The sequence below is a fragment of the Camarhynchus parvulus genome, chromosome 4 (assembly GCF_901933205.1).
Source record: "Camarhynchus parvulus chromosome 4, STF_HiC, whole genome shotgun sequence".
NCBI classification, from domain to species: domain Eukaryota; kingdom Metazoa; phylum Chordata; class Aves; order Passeriformes; family Thraupidae; genus Camarhynchus; species Camarhynchus parvulus.
Genome location: NC_044574.1, coordinates 57,217,979 through 57,232,235, shown reverse-complemented (window position 1 = coordinate 57,232,235; position 14,257 = coordinate 57,217,979). Strand labels below are relative to the sequence as shown.

The 14,257-nt window shown below is 41.0% G+C and overlaps 1 protein-coding gene across 1 annotated transcript in view; it reads left to right on the top strand.

The window, feature by feature from the left end:
- Positions 1–14,257, top strand: part of ZNF827 (zinc finger protein 827) — a 100,784-nt gene that overhangs the window by 49,758 nt on the left and 36,769 nt on the right. Inside the window, exons 5-7 of the mRNA XM_030948364.1 lie at positions 1,186–1,419; positions 12,733–12,957; positions 13,653–13,710. Coding sequence (XP_030804224.1) covers positions 1,186–1,419; positions 12,733–12,957; positions 13,653–13,710 — 517 coding nt within the window. The remainder of the gene's footprint in view (positions 1–1,185; positions 1,420–12,732; positions 12,958–13,652; positions 13,711–14,257) is intronic.

The following is a 14,257-nucleotide window of genomic DNA, read 5'->3' as shown; positions in this document are numbered from 1 at the left end:
GCAGGAATTTGGGTTCTCTAGGAGTTTTGGGGGAGTTGCTGAGGAGGAGAGTGTCTGAAGAAAGATGCCAAAAAAGGGAAGTAAGGGAAGTAAAGGGAAGTAAGAAGCTGAAATGGAGGAGAAAGTAGACCAAGGGTTTAAGCAGGTAAATCTAGCCAGATTTTGTCTTTTGTGGAGACAGAAGTTTAGAGAGGTGGGAAAAATGTAAACTTGCCAAAGTTAAAGGCACTCAACAAGTCATCTGCTGTGTGTTACTGGGAATTTAAAGTGACATTTTGGCCAAGAAAAGGTCATGAAGAAACAGGGAAAGAAGTATCTCTTCATGGTTAAATTAAAAAAATTATTAGAAGATTTACTTGAAGAATAGTGCAACTTCTTTAGCTTTCTGTTTGTCATGCCTCTTCCCATGAATTTATGTTGGCTGGGTTTGGAAATATTAATAGCTGTTCTGGTTTTATCCTTTTGACCAAACACCGTGCAGAGGTTCTGCTGCTGTCAAGAGGTATTAGAAAGGCCCTCCAAGCACTGCTCGCTGTGTAGATCTTAAGCAGCTCCCCAAAGTCTCCTTACCCTCCTCTGAGGCTGTACAGCTGCTTAGGAGGAGTATTCAAAAGGAATATTTTAAACTTACTCTCTTTCTTTTTAGGGATATAGAGCTTAGAACAGTGCAGAGCTCTCTTCTGAAAATCGCTTAGTTCTCTTCTTAATACAGCAACTTTTAGGACCTAAGAATTTGCTATCTTTTCCCTTTTACTCCCCTCTTATATTTTCTATCTTCCTACTCTTCATATCTTGCCTCTCTTCCGTGCATTAAAACCTTAGTATGTCATATCCATGGGTTTTGCCAAATTTGCCCTTAGGTGAAATGTTTTGAACTTCCACCAGGCCTGTAGAAAGCCTACAAACCAATGACAAGGGAAGAGTTTTAGGGAGGAGTAGGGGGAAACACATGAGAGAATGTTCTTCTGAGCTTTGGTACATACAGTAGTTGTTGTGTTTCAAAAGTGCCCCTTTGTAGAAAAGGTGCAGAAGTTTGTTTGTCCCTTGAAGCATCTTTGAGCACAGTTGGATGTGTCTGCTGCCTGTAGCTGCTCTAGCATTTCTCAGGTTATGGTTTCTCCCTGTTACTACCTGTTCCAGGATTATGTATTACACTGAATCTCACTTCTTTCCTTCTCTTAACAGCTGCAAATCAAAAAGAGCCCTTGACTCCTAATTTTAAAGTGAAAGAGGAGCCTAAGGATGAAGAAGCTGGAAGTTCAGCCGTGTCTCAGCCCAGCTATGTGTTCAGCCAAGAGTCTGAAGCCTCAGCTCCAAACATCCCCGAAGAGAAACTCAAGCCACAAGAAGCACAGGCAAATGTGATGAGGCAGGATATGTCAGTCAAGGCAGCATCTGAGCTCCTCATGAAGCTCTCAGGTAGATATTTCATTTCATAATGCTGAATTTTTAATTTTTTTTTTGTGTGTATGCTGGCAGGGTTACCTTGCAAGAAGGTAGGTTCAGCTTTATAGCAAGCCAAGGAACAATTGAGAAGGCCTGTCTACAAAGTGTCATGTATGTGAAATATCTCAGTTTGGTCTGTAGCCACACTATCTAATTATCTCTGCTCTGATTTTCAAATTAATGACTATGGAATAAGTCAAAATAAATGATGCCTTAAAGCTTTTAAGTGCTATAATTTTTAAATGTACCATGTAAATTTAACCATGGTAATACCAATTTATTCACAGGTGTCTCTTCATTAACATCATAAGAACATTTCTGTACTTTACTGTACCTGACATAGCTTTATAGAATATGACTTTTAAAGCTTTTATTTTTTTCTGGCAATACCTTGTACTCAAAATTATAAGATACACTGTTAAAAAAATTGTGTAAACTGAGCCAGCTTTTTGTATTTAGCAAGAGCACTTGAACTTTCTTACACTGCCTCAGTGGTAGGTTCTCCTGCCAGACAACTAGGCAGTGTACACACATAGGCAGTGTTTAAGCTGGAGGGAGTCAAGTAAAACGTATGTTCTGCTAATTATGATTTGTCTACCTTTCAGAGTCAAGGTTTAAGAGAAAGTAAAAGGGTTGAATTCTTCCACTGGGATCAGGTTAAGTGAATGATGAAAGGGCTTTGAACTTCTAACAGACCAATTTTTAGGACCAAGACATTAAAGTCAGTCTGGCAGGCTGGGTTTTGTGATTCTGTGCCTGAACTGGATCTGATAGATTTTAAGTCTTCTCCAAAGCTAGACAAGACTTATTTTTTTAATTGTGCCAAAGTCATGCAACAAGTGCTGGTGGGAATGTTTACAAATTTAGTAACTTCAGAGATCCCTGTCAAACCTACCTGAAATCGGTTGTCTTGATTGGACACTGTCAGCTGTGAATTTGAGCTCAAACTTGTATCTGAAAGACTTGAGCTGACTAGGATCTCCCCCATAAAACATGTAATTAATTCACTCCTGTTCATGCCTCCACATTTTAATTTGCAGAAGACTTGAATCAAGCCTTCCATGTTAATGGTGCCAAAAGTGTTTCCCAAGTACAAAAGCCGACCAGAGCACCAGTTTCCAGATTTTTTTTTCTCAGATTGCCAAATACAAACCTCTTGGTTATTGGTGTAATTCACAGTTGCTGCTGATAACTGGTTTGAGTGAGGTGTTTTGGTAACAAAATTTTGCAGCCTAATGAATGCTAAGCTGTGACTATTTTTTTTTGGTGCATATAAATTTATATAACTGTTTTTATAAAGAAGGAGCTCTGTAATTTAACGTTTTGTGAAGCACTTCAGAGACACGAGGGTTCTGGATTGTCAGTCTGGAGTTCAGCACTGGCAGGCTGTGTTTAAATAGTTCTATTGCTGCCTGTTATGTTAGAATATTTGTGCCTTAAATACCTGTTTATATGAGAGGAAATTCAGCATGTATTAAATCTTGGTCAAGTCTTCAGCTTGTGTTGAGATCTCCCAGGCTTTAAAGGGAGATCCCAACACAAGAAAGTAAGAAATACACCAGTGTAACATTTTTCTTACAAGCTCTTAGGGACTAAGCAGTTTTTGCTGACAGTGGTCTTTTTGGCTAATGCATAGATTAGGATGTGAAGAGTGACTGGGATTTATGGAGCTGGTGTTGTTGCCGTGGGTGTTCCCTCATCAGCCAGGGGGTGGTGGGGTTACACCCAGTTTGTCACAGACAGTTTTCAACCTGCACTTCCCTCAATTCCCATCTGAGACAGAAACTGGAGAGGAAAACACTGAGATACAGTTTAATGTAGGACAGCAACAAGAGGAAAATCTTAAGATGATTAGCCTCTTTAGTGGTTTATTTTGGGTTTTTTTGAATCTTTACCTTACCTGGTAGAATACTCCTATATCACTGTTGACTTCAGAGCCTACTGTAAGCACTTTGCAGCCTGGTTTTGGTGACTTAGAACTTACTTAATTAAACCACTTCATAGAATCATAGAAGGTGATGCCTTAAGTTTTAGCTTTCATATTATTCAGATTCTGTACTGCCTTAGTATATAACTCTGAACTATAAGGTGTTAGCAAGTTCTCCTCACAGTTCAGTTCGACAAAACAATGCTTTCCCAGCCTGAGAACCAAGGGCACCATTGCAGCTTCAGTGCAGCCAAAGTGCTGCTATCTTGCAGCCCAAAAAGTACAAACAAGAGCAAATTGAGGAGAGCAATCTGAGAGGATGGGACTTCATAACCTGGAGCTGTATTTGAACAATTAACCCCAATATGTAAATGGGGTTAAAACTTACAGAAGCATGAAAAGGTGTGACCTGTCATCCATCTTGGGTGTAGCCTCAGCCAGGCTCTTGTGCTATCCAAAGTGTATCCTTTGAAGGCCTTTTAATAAATACTTACTTTATTCCTTTAACACTGTCTAGACTCTGTTCTAGGTAGCCTCTCAAGGCATCAAGGGACCTTAAAGATGACAAAATCATTTAGGCTGGAAAAGACCACCCAGGTCCTTCACTCCAACCATTGACTGATCACCACCTTGTCCTGGGCCACAGCACTGAGTGCCACATCGAGTCATTTCTTGAACACCTCCAGGGATGGTGGCTTCACAATCTTTCCTGATGTCCAGCCTGAACCTCCCCTGGTGCAGCTTGAGGCCATTTCCTCTTGTCCTGTTGCCGGTTGCCTGGGAGGAGAGACATCCCCAGCTATAACCTCTTTTAAGGGAGCTGTAGAGAACAATCATCTGGTTCCAACACCTCTGCCATGGGCAGGAACATCTTCTACTAGAAGATATTGCTCAGAACCTCATCCAATGTGGCCTTGAACACTTCCAGGGATGAGGTGTCCACATTTATTCCTGAGCCACCTCTTGAGATTAAAAGGAAAACAAGAACAAACTTCTTCCTTTTTCATGGTACTGGAAAGAAAAAAAAAATGGAACAAGTCTGTCTTAATGTTTTACTCTCTGTGGGAAATCCTCAGTCAAGTGCCCTTGTTAGATTTGATATATTTTATAATTGGGGTTAAGTCAAGTCCCTTCAGATTCTCTATATGCTTGGTAAGGACTGAATGGATTGTGTTCTTGCTTTGTTCTTTCCCTTTCTTCTGCGTAATGCTAATTACCAAAACCTGCATCACATACAAATTCAGGAAGGAATTTCCAACATAACAGTGTTGTGCTTCCTGCATTCCTGACATACATGCTGCTGTTATCCTCTGAGCAAGCGTACTTCTGATTGTTTCAGCCTTGTGGGTGGGAGCCAACAGGGATTTGGGCATAGACCTTGCTATTTCCTTCCATGTAAGGGATAAACTGGTTTGTATTTTTTACTGGGAAATCTCTTTTCCCAAACAGAGGTGCTGTGTTGGCAGCTCTTAGCTGTACGGGGTAGTGAAAGGCCCTTCCATCTCTGGAGCCTGGTTTGGTCTGGTGCATGCTGTAGGGTAGGTTTATTCCAAATCACCAGGCCTTTGCCAGCCCCCATTTGTCAGCTACTCAGAAATTACTCCAGAGCTAGGAAAAGTTAATAGAATAAATATTTTTTCCTGTACTAGAACATTAACAGAACATTTGTTAGCTGTCATTGGAGAAGCAGGTGGAAAGGAACAAGAGAAAATCACACACAGCTATTTTAGTTCTACAAGACAAGACTGTCTCTTTCAAGCTGAAGGGCTCTTTGGACACTTGCTTCTAGCAACATGGCCAGAGTTTGGGATCAAGCCCTTGCCCCACACATTACTGAGGTGGAATTTGACCTTTTACACCAGTTCTTTCTCTCCCATGTTCCCCTGGGATTCAGGTCTCCTACCCCACAGTTCCTAGACTTGATTCCTACTCACCCCTCTTCCAAAAGATTATCTAGGCTCAGAGGGCTCGTGTCTCTTGGGCATGTCTGGGCAGAACTCACTTCCCCCCAAACAGCCAGGACAAAACTTCCTAACAATCAAGCTACTATTTCAGAAAAAATCAAACACCCATTTGAAAGAAATGGTGTTTGGAAGTTAGTGGGCAAAGTTTGAGCAGATTTTCAGCCTTCATTCTACAGAAGAAAATAAAATTACCACTGTGATATGTATGAGTGCACAAAGGTGAGCTGGGAATTCTGTCCATTGCTGAGTCTTGGCTGAGACTAGGTCCAGTGGTAAGCAAACAGATTTGAGGAGAGAGTGGAGTGGGGCAAATTGCTCTCATCTCTGTTTGAAAGGGTGCCATCCCTGCAAGATTTTAAATTCCCATAAAATATTGTACAAAATCAGTTAGAAGAAATGGGAGTAACGTGTTTCAAATACACCTGTTTTTTACATTTCTACCAATCTTTTTTCATGGAAAAGCTAATTTAATTAAGTGGCACCCTCAATGATTCCTGGTCAGTTTTATACACTCGGTCTTGTAAATTGAAAAGTACATTTCAGAGGAGACTGAAATTAAAAATAAATATTTGAATTTACATGCCATTGTTAGAGCTGAAAAACTCATTTTCTGCTGAAATAGTCATGCTGCTGATATGTTTGGGACATGTATTAGCTTTTAGAAGCATGCAATGTTTTGTCTTCTCGTCCAGAAATGAGTGTATAGGTGGAAGAGTATAAAATCTATCCCAGGTAGTAGCACTTTTTAAGTAATGTTTTGCTCAGGGACATTAGTATGTCCTTGTTTTTCCCAGAAATGTTGTCTGAATCACATTTACCTTTATTTCAGATCTATCCTATTTTTGAAATGTGTTCATTTTGCATGTAACTCAGGTTGCTTTCCTCCCCTCCTTTTTCCGTGGGTCAGTTCCCCATGTATTGCACATCTCCTTGTTAACCCAAGCAAGTGCATGACATTTTGTACCCTTTGGTTCCTTTGGATTTTTTGTTCTTCAACCCTCAGGTCACACAGTGTTTTCTTGTAATATACCAGTACCAGCAAAGTGTCTTAATTTTGGGTTATCAGCACATGCAATTAGTGCAGACTTGCTTCATGACCTCAGCACACAAAGTGAGGTGCTGCCTACAACTGAGTCCAAAAGCATTCCTGATCAATTCCATTTATTACAGCTAATTATATGATACTTCTTCTTTTGGAACAGCTGGTTATTACAGGGGAGGGCTGTGATGGGGTTTTTGGGTTGGTTTCTTTTTTGATTAAGCCTATATCCACTTAAAAATGTGTATGGTAATTTTGTATTTCATGCCTTGTCATTAATTTTTTTGATGCTGTATCATACATTTGATTGAAATCACATGGATTAGAACAACTATTTAAAAAGAGTGAAACAAGGAGAAAAGAATGATAGTGCAATTTTAGCATAAGGTGAAGATCAGAATTAATCTTGCTGCATATTCATTTTCCACAACATTGTGGACTGCTCTGGGAAGTGCCTGTGTGGAGTTAGGCTGCTGTCTCTGGAGATCCCTGTTGTACCTCATGGGAGTCCCTGCTCCTGGATTGATTCAGGAGAGCTGTCAAGACTTTCATCCTGGCTTGGAAAGCCTCAATAACGGGCAGGGAAGGGAAAATACAGGGCAGTCTTTTGTTCCTTGGGGCTTCTGTAGGAGCTCAGAACATAAGTGGGGAAGTGTATGGTCCAAAATAAGACTTTTTCTTTGTGGGAAGTAGAGAAATGGCAAGCCATGGCAAGTCACATTCCCAGATTAAACCCTGCTACTAGCCAAGTGGGTTTTGTTGGGGCTTTTTCTCGTTTTGGTTTTTATTTTAACCAGATTGTTCAAGTGGGGTCTTGCAGGTACCACCATCATCCTACCATTTAAATGGAAGGGGCAGCAGATGTCTGTCACAACTCTAATTAGTTTATGGCTTTAATTAGCTCCATTTTTTTTCCTTGGATCACATTTCTGTGAAGCAGCTTGTAGTTGCAAAATTCTGTAACATGGGAGTTCAGAGGTTCCACTTTAATAAATATGAGCCATTTAATGATTTTTTTTAATGCAGGATCCTGTTACATTGATTCATTGACATTGTCTTATATAAAACAGAAGTTTGAAAAAAATACTAGCAAAATAAAGCATCGAGCACAGCGCCCTAGGGAACGTCAGATGTTCCTTGTTGTGTCTCTGTAGCAGAACCTTCAGGGCTTGCCAACTGTTCCCTACCTCTGAGGTTTTATTTAAGCTGTTTTAGGGCATGTTTGTTTCTAGCAAATCAGAACAATTAGCATAACAAAACGCCTGATTCTCCGTGCTGAGAGCTTTTGAAGTTGGTACAAGTTGACCCACTATTTACCCCTGTCTGCTTCATTGTGGAGACTGGTACATGAGTCCAATTTATGAGACATATGGGAAAGGCTTTCTTCTTCTCTAAATTGATTCAAAAAGTTGATTTGTAAAGCTGATGGGCATTTCAGCAAATACAAACAACTTTGAATTTTAGTCACAGGGTGAAGTTGTAAATAAATTGGTGGGAAGAAACAGGAATGATTTAATAAGTATTCATTTGATTTTGGCAATGCAAGGTTGTTGGACTGCTGTTGTGTCAGCCAAAGCAATATTTCCTGCATGACTTGTGTTCTTTATGAAATCTATCCCTTATTTTTGACTTCTATCTCAAATAATGGGAAAAGCAGAGTGTGCTGCTTTAGGAAGGGTTCAGTATCCCTTCCAGAGCATGTGAGTGCTGCATGGAATCACAGAATGGTCTGGGATGGAAGGGACCTTTAAAGGTCATCCAGTCCAACCCAGCAACAAGCAGGGACATCTTCATCAAGATCAGGTTGCTCAGAGCCCCGTCCTACCTGACCTTGAACGTTTCCAGGAATGGGCCATTTACCACCTCTCTGGGCAACCTGCTCCCATGTTTCAACACTCAGACTGTAAAAAGTTCTTCCCTTATATATAGTCTGACTCTACCTTCTTTTGGGTTAAAACCACTGTCTCTCATGTCACAACAGGCTAAACAGTCTGAACTCAGCTCTCTCACAAGCCTGCTCTAAGTACTGGAAGGCTGCTGTAAGGTCTCCCTGAAGTTTTCCCTTCTCCAGGCTGACCGACCCCAGCTCTCTCAGCTTGTCTCCACGGGGAAAGTGTTCCAACCTTCTGATCAGTTCCATCAGGTCATGGCTTCCCTGTGCTGGGAGGCGTTGGGGAACTGAGCCTGTTCAGTCTGGCACAGGAGATCTAAAGGCCAATTGGATTGCAGCCTGCACCTACTTGAAGGAGACTTGGAAAAGAGGTGGAATTAAACTTTTCTCCCTCCTGGCAGATGGTAAAAGAAGGGGTAACAGCTGCCAGCTGCAGTTTGGGAAGTTCAGAGTGGGCATTAAGAAAAGTTTCTAGTGCTGCTTTAGAACAAGTCTTATCTTCCTTTTGAAAGTTCTGCAGGATGAACCTGCAGCTGGCCTAGTGCTGAAGGTTCATGAAATAAATTTGTTTGGAGGGCACCTCAAGGGTCATCTATTCCAGACCTCTGCTCAGAGCAGGTCAAGCCAGGCATGCTGCTGAGGGTCTTACCAAGTTTAGAATGTGTTCAGGGATGGAGAGCCCAACCTCTCTCAGCAATATCTGTCAGCATTTCCCCATCCCAATGGGAATTCTTTTTCCCGTATCTATAAACAGAATTCCCCATGTTCTGTCTTGTCTGTTGACTCGTACGATCACTGTGCATTTATGAGAGAAATCTGACTTGAGCTTCTCTGCACCTTCCGTTTATTCCTTAGAGAGCTGTTGACAGCAATAAAGTGTCCCCTTAGTGTTGTTTTCTTGAGGCTGAACAAACCCAGTTCTCACAGCTGATCTCCTCTTCTGTCTTGCAGCGGCCCTCTGACAACCTTGGTTGCCTTCCACTGAACGTGCTCTGGGGATGTCAGTGTCTGCCCTGTACTGGGGCAGCCCCAGATTGGGCACAAACCCCTAAATGCAGCTTCGCAAGTGCAAACAGAGGATAAGAATTCCCTCCCTCTGCCTGATGGCTGCAGATCTGATAATGGGGCCTGAGATAGGGCTGGCCTTGGGTGCCACAAGGGCACTTTGCTGACTTGTGCTCAATTGGGGCTGGAATGTGATAGTCCCAACTTTCAGAGAGATTGAGTAAGGTCTTTCTAGAACTGGCCAGCCTCTGTTCCAGGCTGTAGAACGGTGTTGTCTGAGACTAAATTCCAGAAGTGCTCTTACTGCTGCACCTTAGAGAGGTGACACTGTCAGGCTTTCAGGAGTAAATGTTTTTTAAAAACCCTGAGCTTTTAGGGTTTTTAGGCCTTACTCAGCACAAGAGTTGTTCTACATTTCTGCTTTTCTAGGTTTGGAGGGGTTTTTTAGCAAGAATCACTACTTTGTGATTCCTTACATCTGTGGAACCTGAAAACTGTGGAAGAAATTGCTTCCTCCTGGAACAAGCCTGTCCAGTGCTCTATTTTTCGTATCTGATGTGGAAAATGATCTTGCTTAATGTGAATAGCATGACACTCGTTAAGGCTTTTGTAGATAAGATGGTTAAAAGTTATACAGCTCTGTAAAGAAACAGCATCTCTGTGGCTTGATAAAGTACATCCAAGTATGAAATAGTTTCCTCTCATTTTGTTAAGGTGTTTCTGTATCACACAGTTAATAGCAGAAAACGACATATTGGGTGATATAGTTCATCTTTTGCCCTATGAAGTGTCTCAGTACTGCTGTGCTGTTATTCTGAGCCTCACCCAGGTTAGTTTTGAATGAATAGCAGACTGTGTTTTGGAGATCATGGTCTGGATACCTTCTGAGCTGTTTGACTCTCTTTAGCCCACAGATTTTGCTGTACCATTATAGAAATCTGACCTGAAGAATAAAACCTGACTGTCATATACTAACTTCATATTCTGATACATTGCAGATTATTTAACCAGCTCACCTACTAGGTCTCTTATAAAAGTCAAAGATAAAATGATTTCGTTATTTAAAGCAGGAGACCTTTTTGTGTGCCTGTACTTGACTTGAAAAACTTTAGCTGTGCTATAATCATGTGAGATACCTATGTAAAGAAATAAGGGCTATCACCTTAGTCCACAATGAACAGCACAGAAGGGAAAATAATCCTCAAGAAGCTGGAGTTGGACTGCCTATATGGTGAGACAGGTATTGGCATAACCTTAATTACAGTATTTTGCCAGCACAAGATCTAGCACAGCAGGATTTTATGCCTATGATTGCTTCTTGTGGGACAGACTGACTGTGTTTCCCCTTCATTAGCTCTTGTAAAATTATCAGAAACCCTCCTTCAGTCTTCTCTTTGTGTGTTTGCTTTGGGGATTTAGAGTATGACAGAATTCACATTTGGCAGGGACATTCTGTCAGATCAAAAGGGTGCAGCTGGAAGGATAAAGGTCAAAGGAAATGATCAAATATGTAGATGTAGTTAAGGCAATTGCAGTGCTCACTGATGGTGAGGGAGAGAAGGTCACTGGTATTGCTTGACTCTTGCCTTAGTTGGGGTCCTGTCAGTTTGTCTGATACAAAAGCACTTGCAGGACAGGGAATTAAACTGTGTGGAGCAGGAACAGAAATAGAAAGAATATTTTAAAAGCAGAGAGAGCAGCAAAGGTCAGCTTGACTCTGCACCTAAATTTGGCAGCTGGGTGCAGAGCTCAGTCTGTCAGACATCTGAAGAACTCATTTGTTTGTGGAGTTACCTGAGCTTTTGATTGACACTGTTACCTGATGCGTTCCTTTGCTGCTCTGTGCTCACTTTCAATGCACAGCATGCTATTTTTACACTTTTTAACAGAGATGCAGTATTCTGTGCTTTTATAATAAGAGACTAATAGAAGCTTTAAACAAAATTTTAAAAAGAGAAAAATCTTCTTAACAGGACAAAAAAAAGGCATTATGATATTTCTAACTGGTCTTCAGCTGAGAATTCACTATAAAAAATTCTGAAGTCTGAGATGTATCTGTGGATAGTAGAGGGTAAAGATTTTTATCAATGTTTAGATGTGTCTTTTAAAGGTCAAGAAATGTCATAAGCAAAGATTGAAAGCACTTCATGTAAATTGTTCCTGGAACTTATCCAAGTGGCGTTTATCTCCTGGCTTCAAATTTTATTTTTTTTTAAGAGCTGTAGGAAGTAAAACCACTTTTTCTCTATTCCAGAAATGTGGAGAGAGGCAAAACCCAAGGTAATGTAAAAGGACTTGGTGATACATATTAGTTTAATTTTAGGTAGAATGCTGATGCATTCATGATAAAGGGATTCTGTCCATCTTTTGCTGGAGGCGACACCAACCAACATGACACCAACCAGCTGAATAAGCTGAAAACATTTTTGGGGATAACCAAACCATGTTTTGGTGCCTCTGAGATCCATTGGAATACTGGGCAATTGAAAATGAAAGGCCTGAATCTTTCACATGTGGAATAAAATCTGTGAAGCTGACACACTCACGTGTGAGTTAGAGAGGATGGGAAAACCAGAACAAACAAATTTTGTTGGAATGATTCCTTACCTGGATGTTCCTCCTGGTATTTAACTCTGTTCGTGCATTTATTTATGTTCTTGGTTCTCAAGACATATTGCCTTTTTTATGCTGTCTCTGGGGTTTCTAGAAATTGGCTTCTAGACTATGGTTTTGTTTTCTAGACCTAGGACACTGGAGAGGAAGGCAAGAAGGGGATGATATGGACTTAAGAAAACTGTTCATTAAGGTTAATGGACCTTGTAAGGCATGAGGGAATATCTGTCAGCCTTGACAAAAGCATAAGCCCCAGAATATTCCTGTCGTCTAGAAAGCTTGTGCAGGTGTAATGAACAGGTTCTTCACATGGTTTTCTGGAATTTTCCATAAAAGAGAAAGAGGAGAAGATGAGGTTCCCTAATCTGCCCCTATCCCCATACTGGTACTTCTGACTGTAGGTGCTGGTACTTCTACTGAAACAGAGTAATTTGGAGTTTGTAAGAGGCCTTCAGTGCCCACCTCAGGAGAGCTGGGGTGGAGCTGCAACTTCATTTAATAAATAGAAACAAAGCTTCACTAACTAGTGTGTCATCACACACACAGTATTCATAGAAAGTGATGTAACTCTCATATTTGCAAATATGCAACTGTTTTCTGCTTTCTAGTTTGAAAAATTATTTTCAAGAGTTTGCTTCTATTTATAACAGCCAGAAGAATACTGAGGCTGTCAGCTGCTTGCTTCCCTTCCCATTTGCAGGGATGCGGTGCACAAATTATAACTCGGTAATTGTGATTTCTGCTTTGAGCACTCTGAAAAATTACAGCCTAATTAAATAATTATGGCGGTTGTTTATTCTTTTTTCTTTTCTTTTTTTTTCTTTTTTTTTTGAATACATATTTGCAGCTGAGAGTTTCAAGGAAGCCCAGATGGTGAAGATAAAGGAAGAACCAATGGAAGTTGACATCCAGGACTCGCAGGCTTCGGTGTCACCCGGGCAGAGCGTTGGCTACGGCACTTTACTGGGGCGCGACCAGAAGGCACCTGAGGGCCGTGTGCTGCCAGAGAGAAACCTCTTCAGCCAGGACATATCAGTGAAGATGGCATCTGAGCTGCTCTTCCAGCTATCAGGTAAATCCAGCGCAAACTGCTCCGTAGCTGGAATTAAAGAGCAAAATCGGATTTTTTTGTGTGACCCCAAAGTTCTATGAAACTGTGAGATCACCGGGGCTGAAAACTAATAGGAATCTTTCAGCCGTCACACTTGAAACACAGAGGCCTTGCCAAATGTCCCCCACAGTCTGCATATGCTTTAAAGCACTGTGGCAGCCAGGTCAGGCTCGCAGTATTTCAGCTGAGCTGGAAAAGCCAGAGTTCAGCTCCTGTATTTTTGAAAGCTAATTAAATAATTTGTGACAACTGCTTTGATCCCTGTAGAGGGGAATCTGCAGATGGCAGTTCCTGGCCTAAGTGGCCAGTGGCTGCAGGATGCAGCACTCCTGGGGCTGCACTGCCCACTTCCCTTGGCAAAGAAGGTGAACCTCATCTGTCACACAAAGGCAGGGGGACCAGCACTGTGTTCAGTGAACACTGGCATTGCATGCTCTGCATGGAGTTCTAACACTGACATGTGGAGCTGAAAAAACTTGTTGGGTGTTAATTTAAATAAAGTCATGCCCATTCTCTAATAATGCTGGAACCATTTACCCAGGGTAATTTAGGGTAATGCTGGTACCTGAAAGCATTAAAATAGTTCTGCTGAATAAAGTTTGATAGAGAACATATGGCATATGCTAATCACAAAACTCATGTGTGTTCCTCTGCAGAAAAGGTGAGCAAAGAGCACAACCACAATAAAGATAACACCATCAGAACTACAGCCAGGTGAGTACTGCCCATGGTTACAGCTGCTCTGTAAATAGCATTGCCTCCTTTTGCCTTGTGAACTCAAACCTGTCTCCTGTAAATGTGACCTGATAGTACAAATGTAGGATACTTCCATGAGTAATGGAGCTCATATCTGAAAAGCTACAACTATAGATCTGATTGTTTAGGGTTCATAAGTCAAAAAGGCCCAGGGGCTTTTGTCTGTTCTCCTCTGATCAAGTAGTCACACATCATTTTAAGGATTATTTATTCTATTTTTTTCAACAAAAACTGAAACTTACAAGAAACTATATGGTATATGCAGTGCTTGAGGGAAGACCAGGCTGACAACTGGATTTTAAGACATGGACCAATGTAAGAAGAGGTGATTTTGATTGTTTTATGTCTAGCTAGATTTCTTTAGAAAAATTTCAATTTAGTATTTCTGTAATCTCAATACATTCTAGAGATGAATTTTTAAAAGTCAGACTGTAAGACAGTGCTAACAAGATGTGTTAAAGATTACAGTTACATTATTACAATAATTTAAATTAAGCAGGAGTTA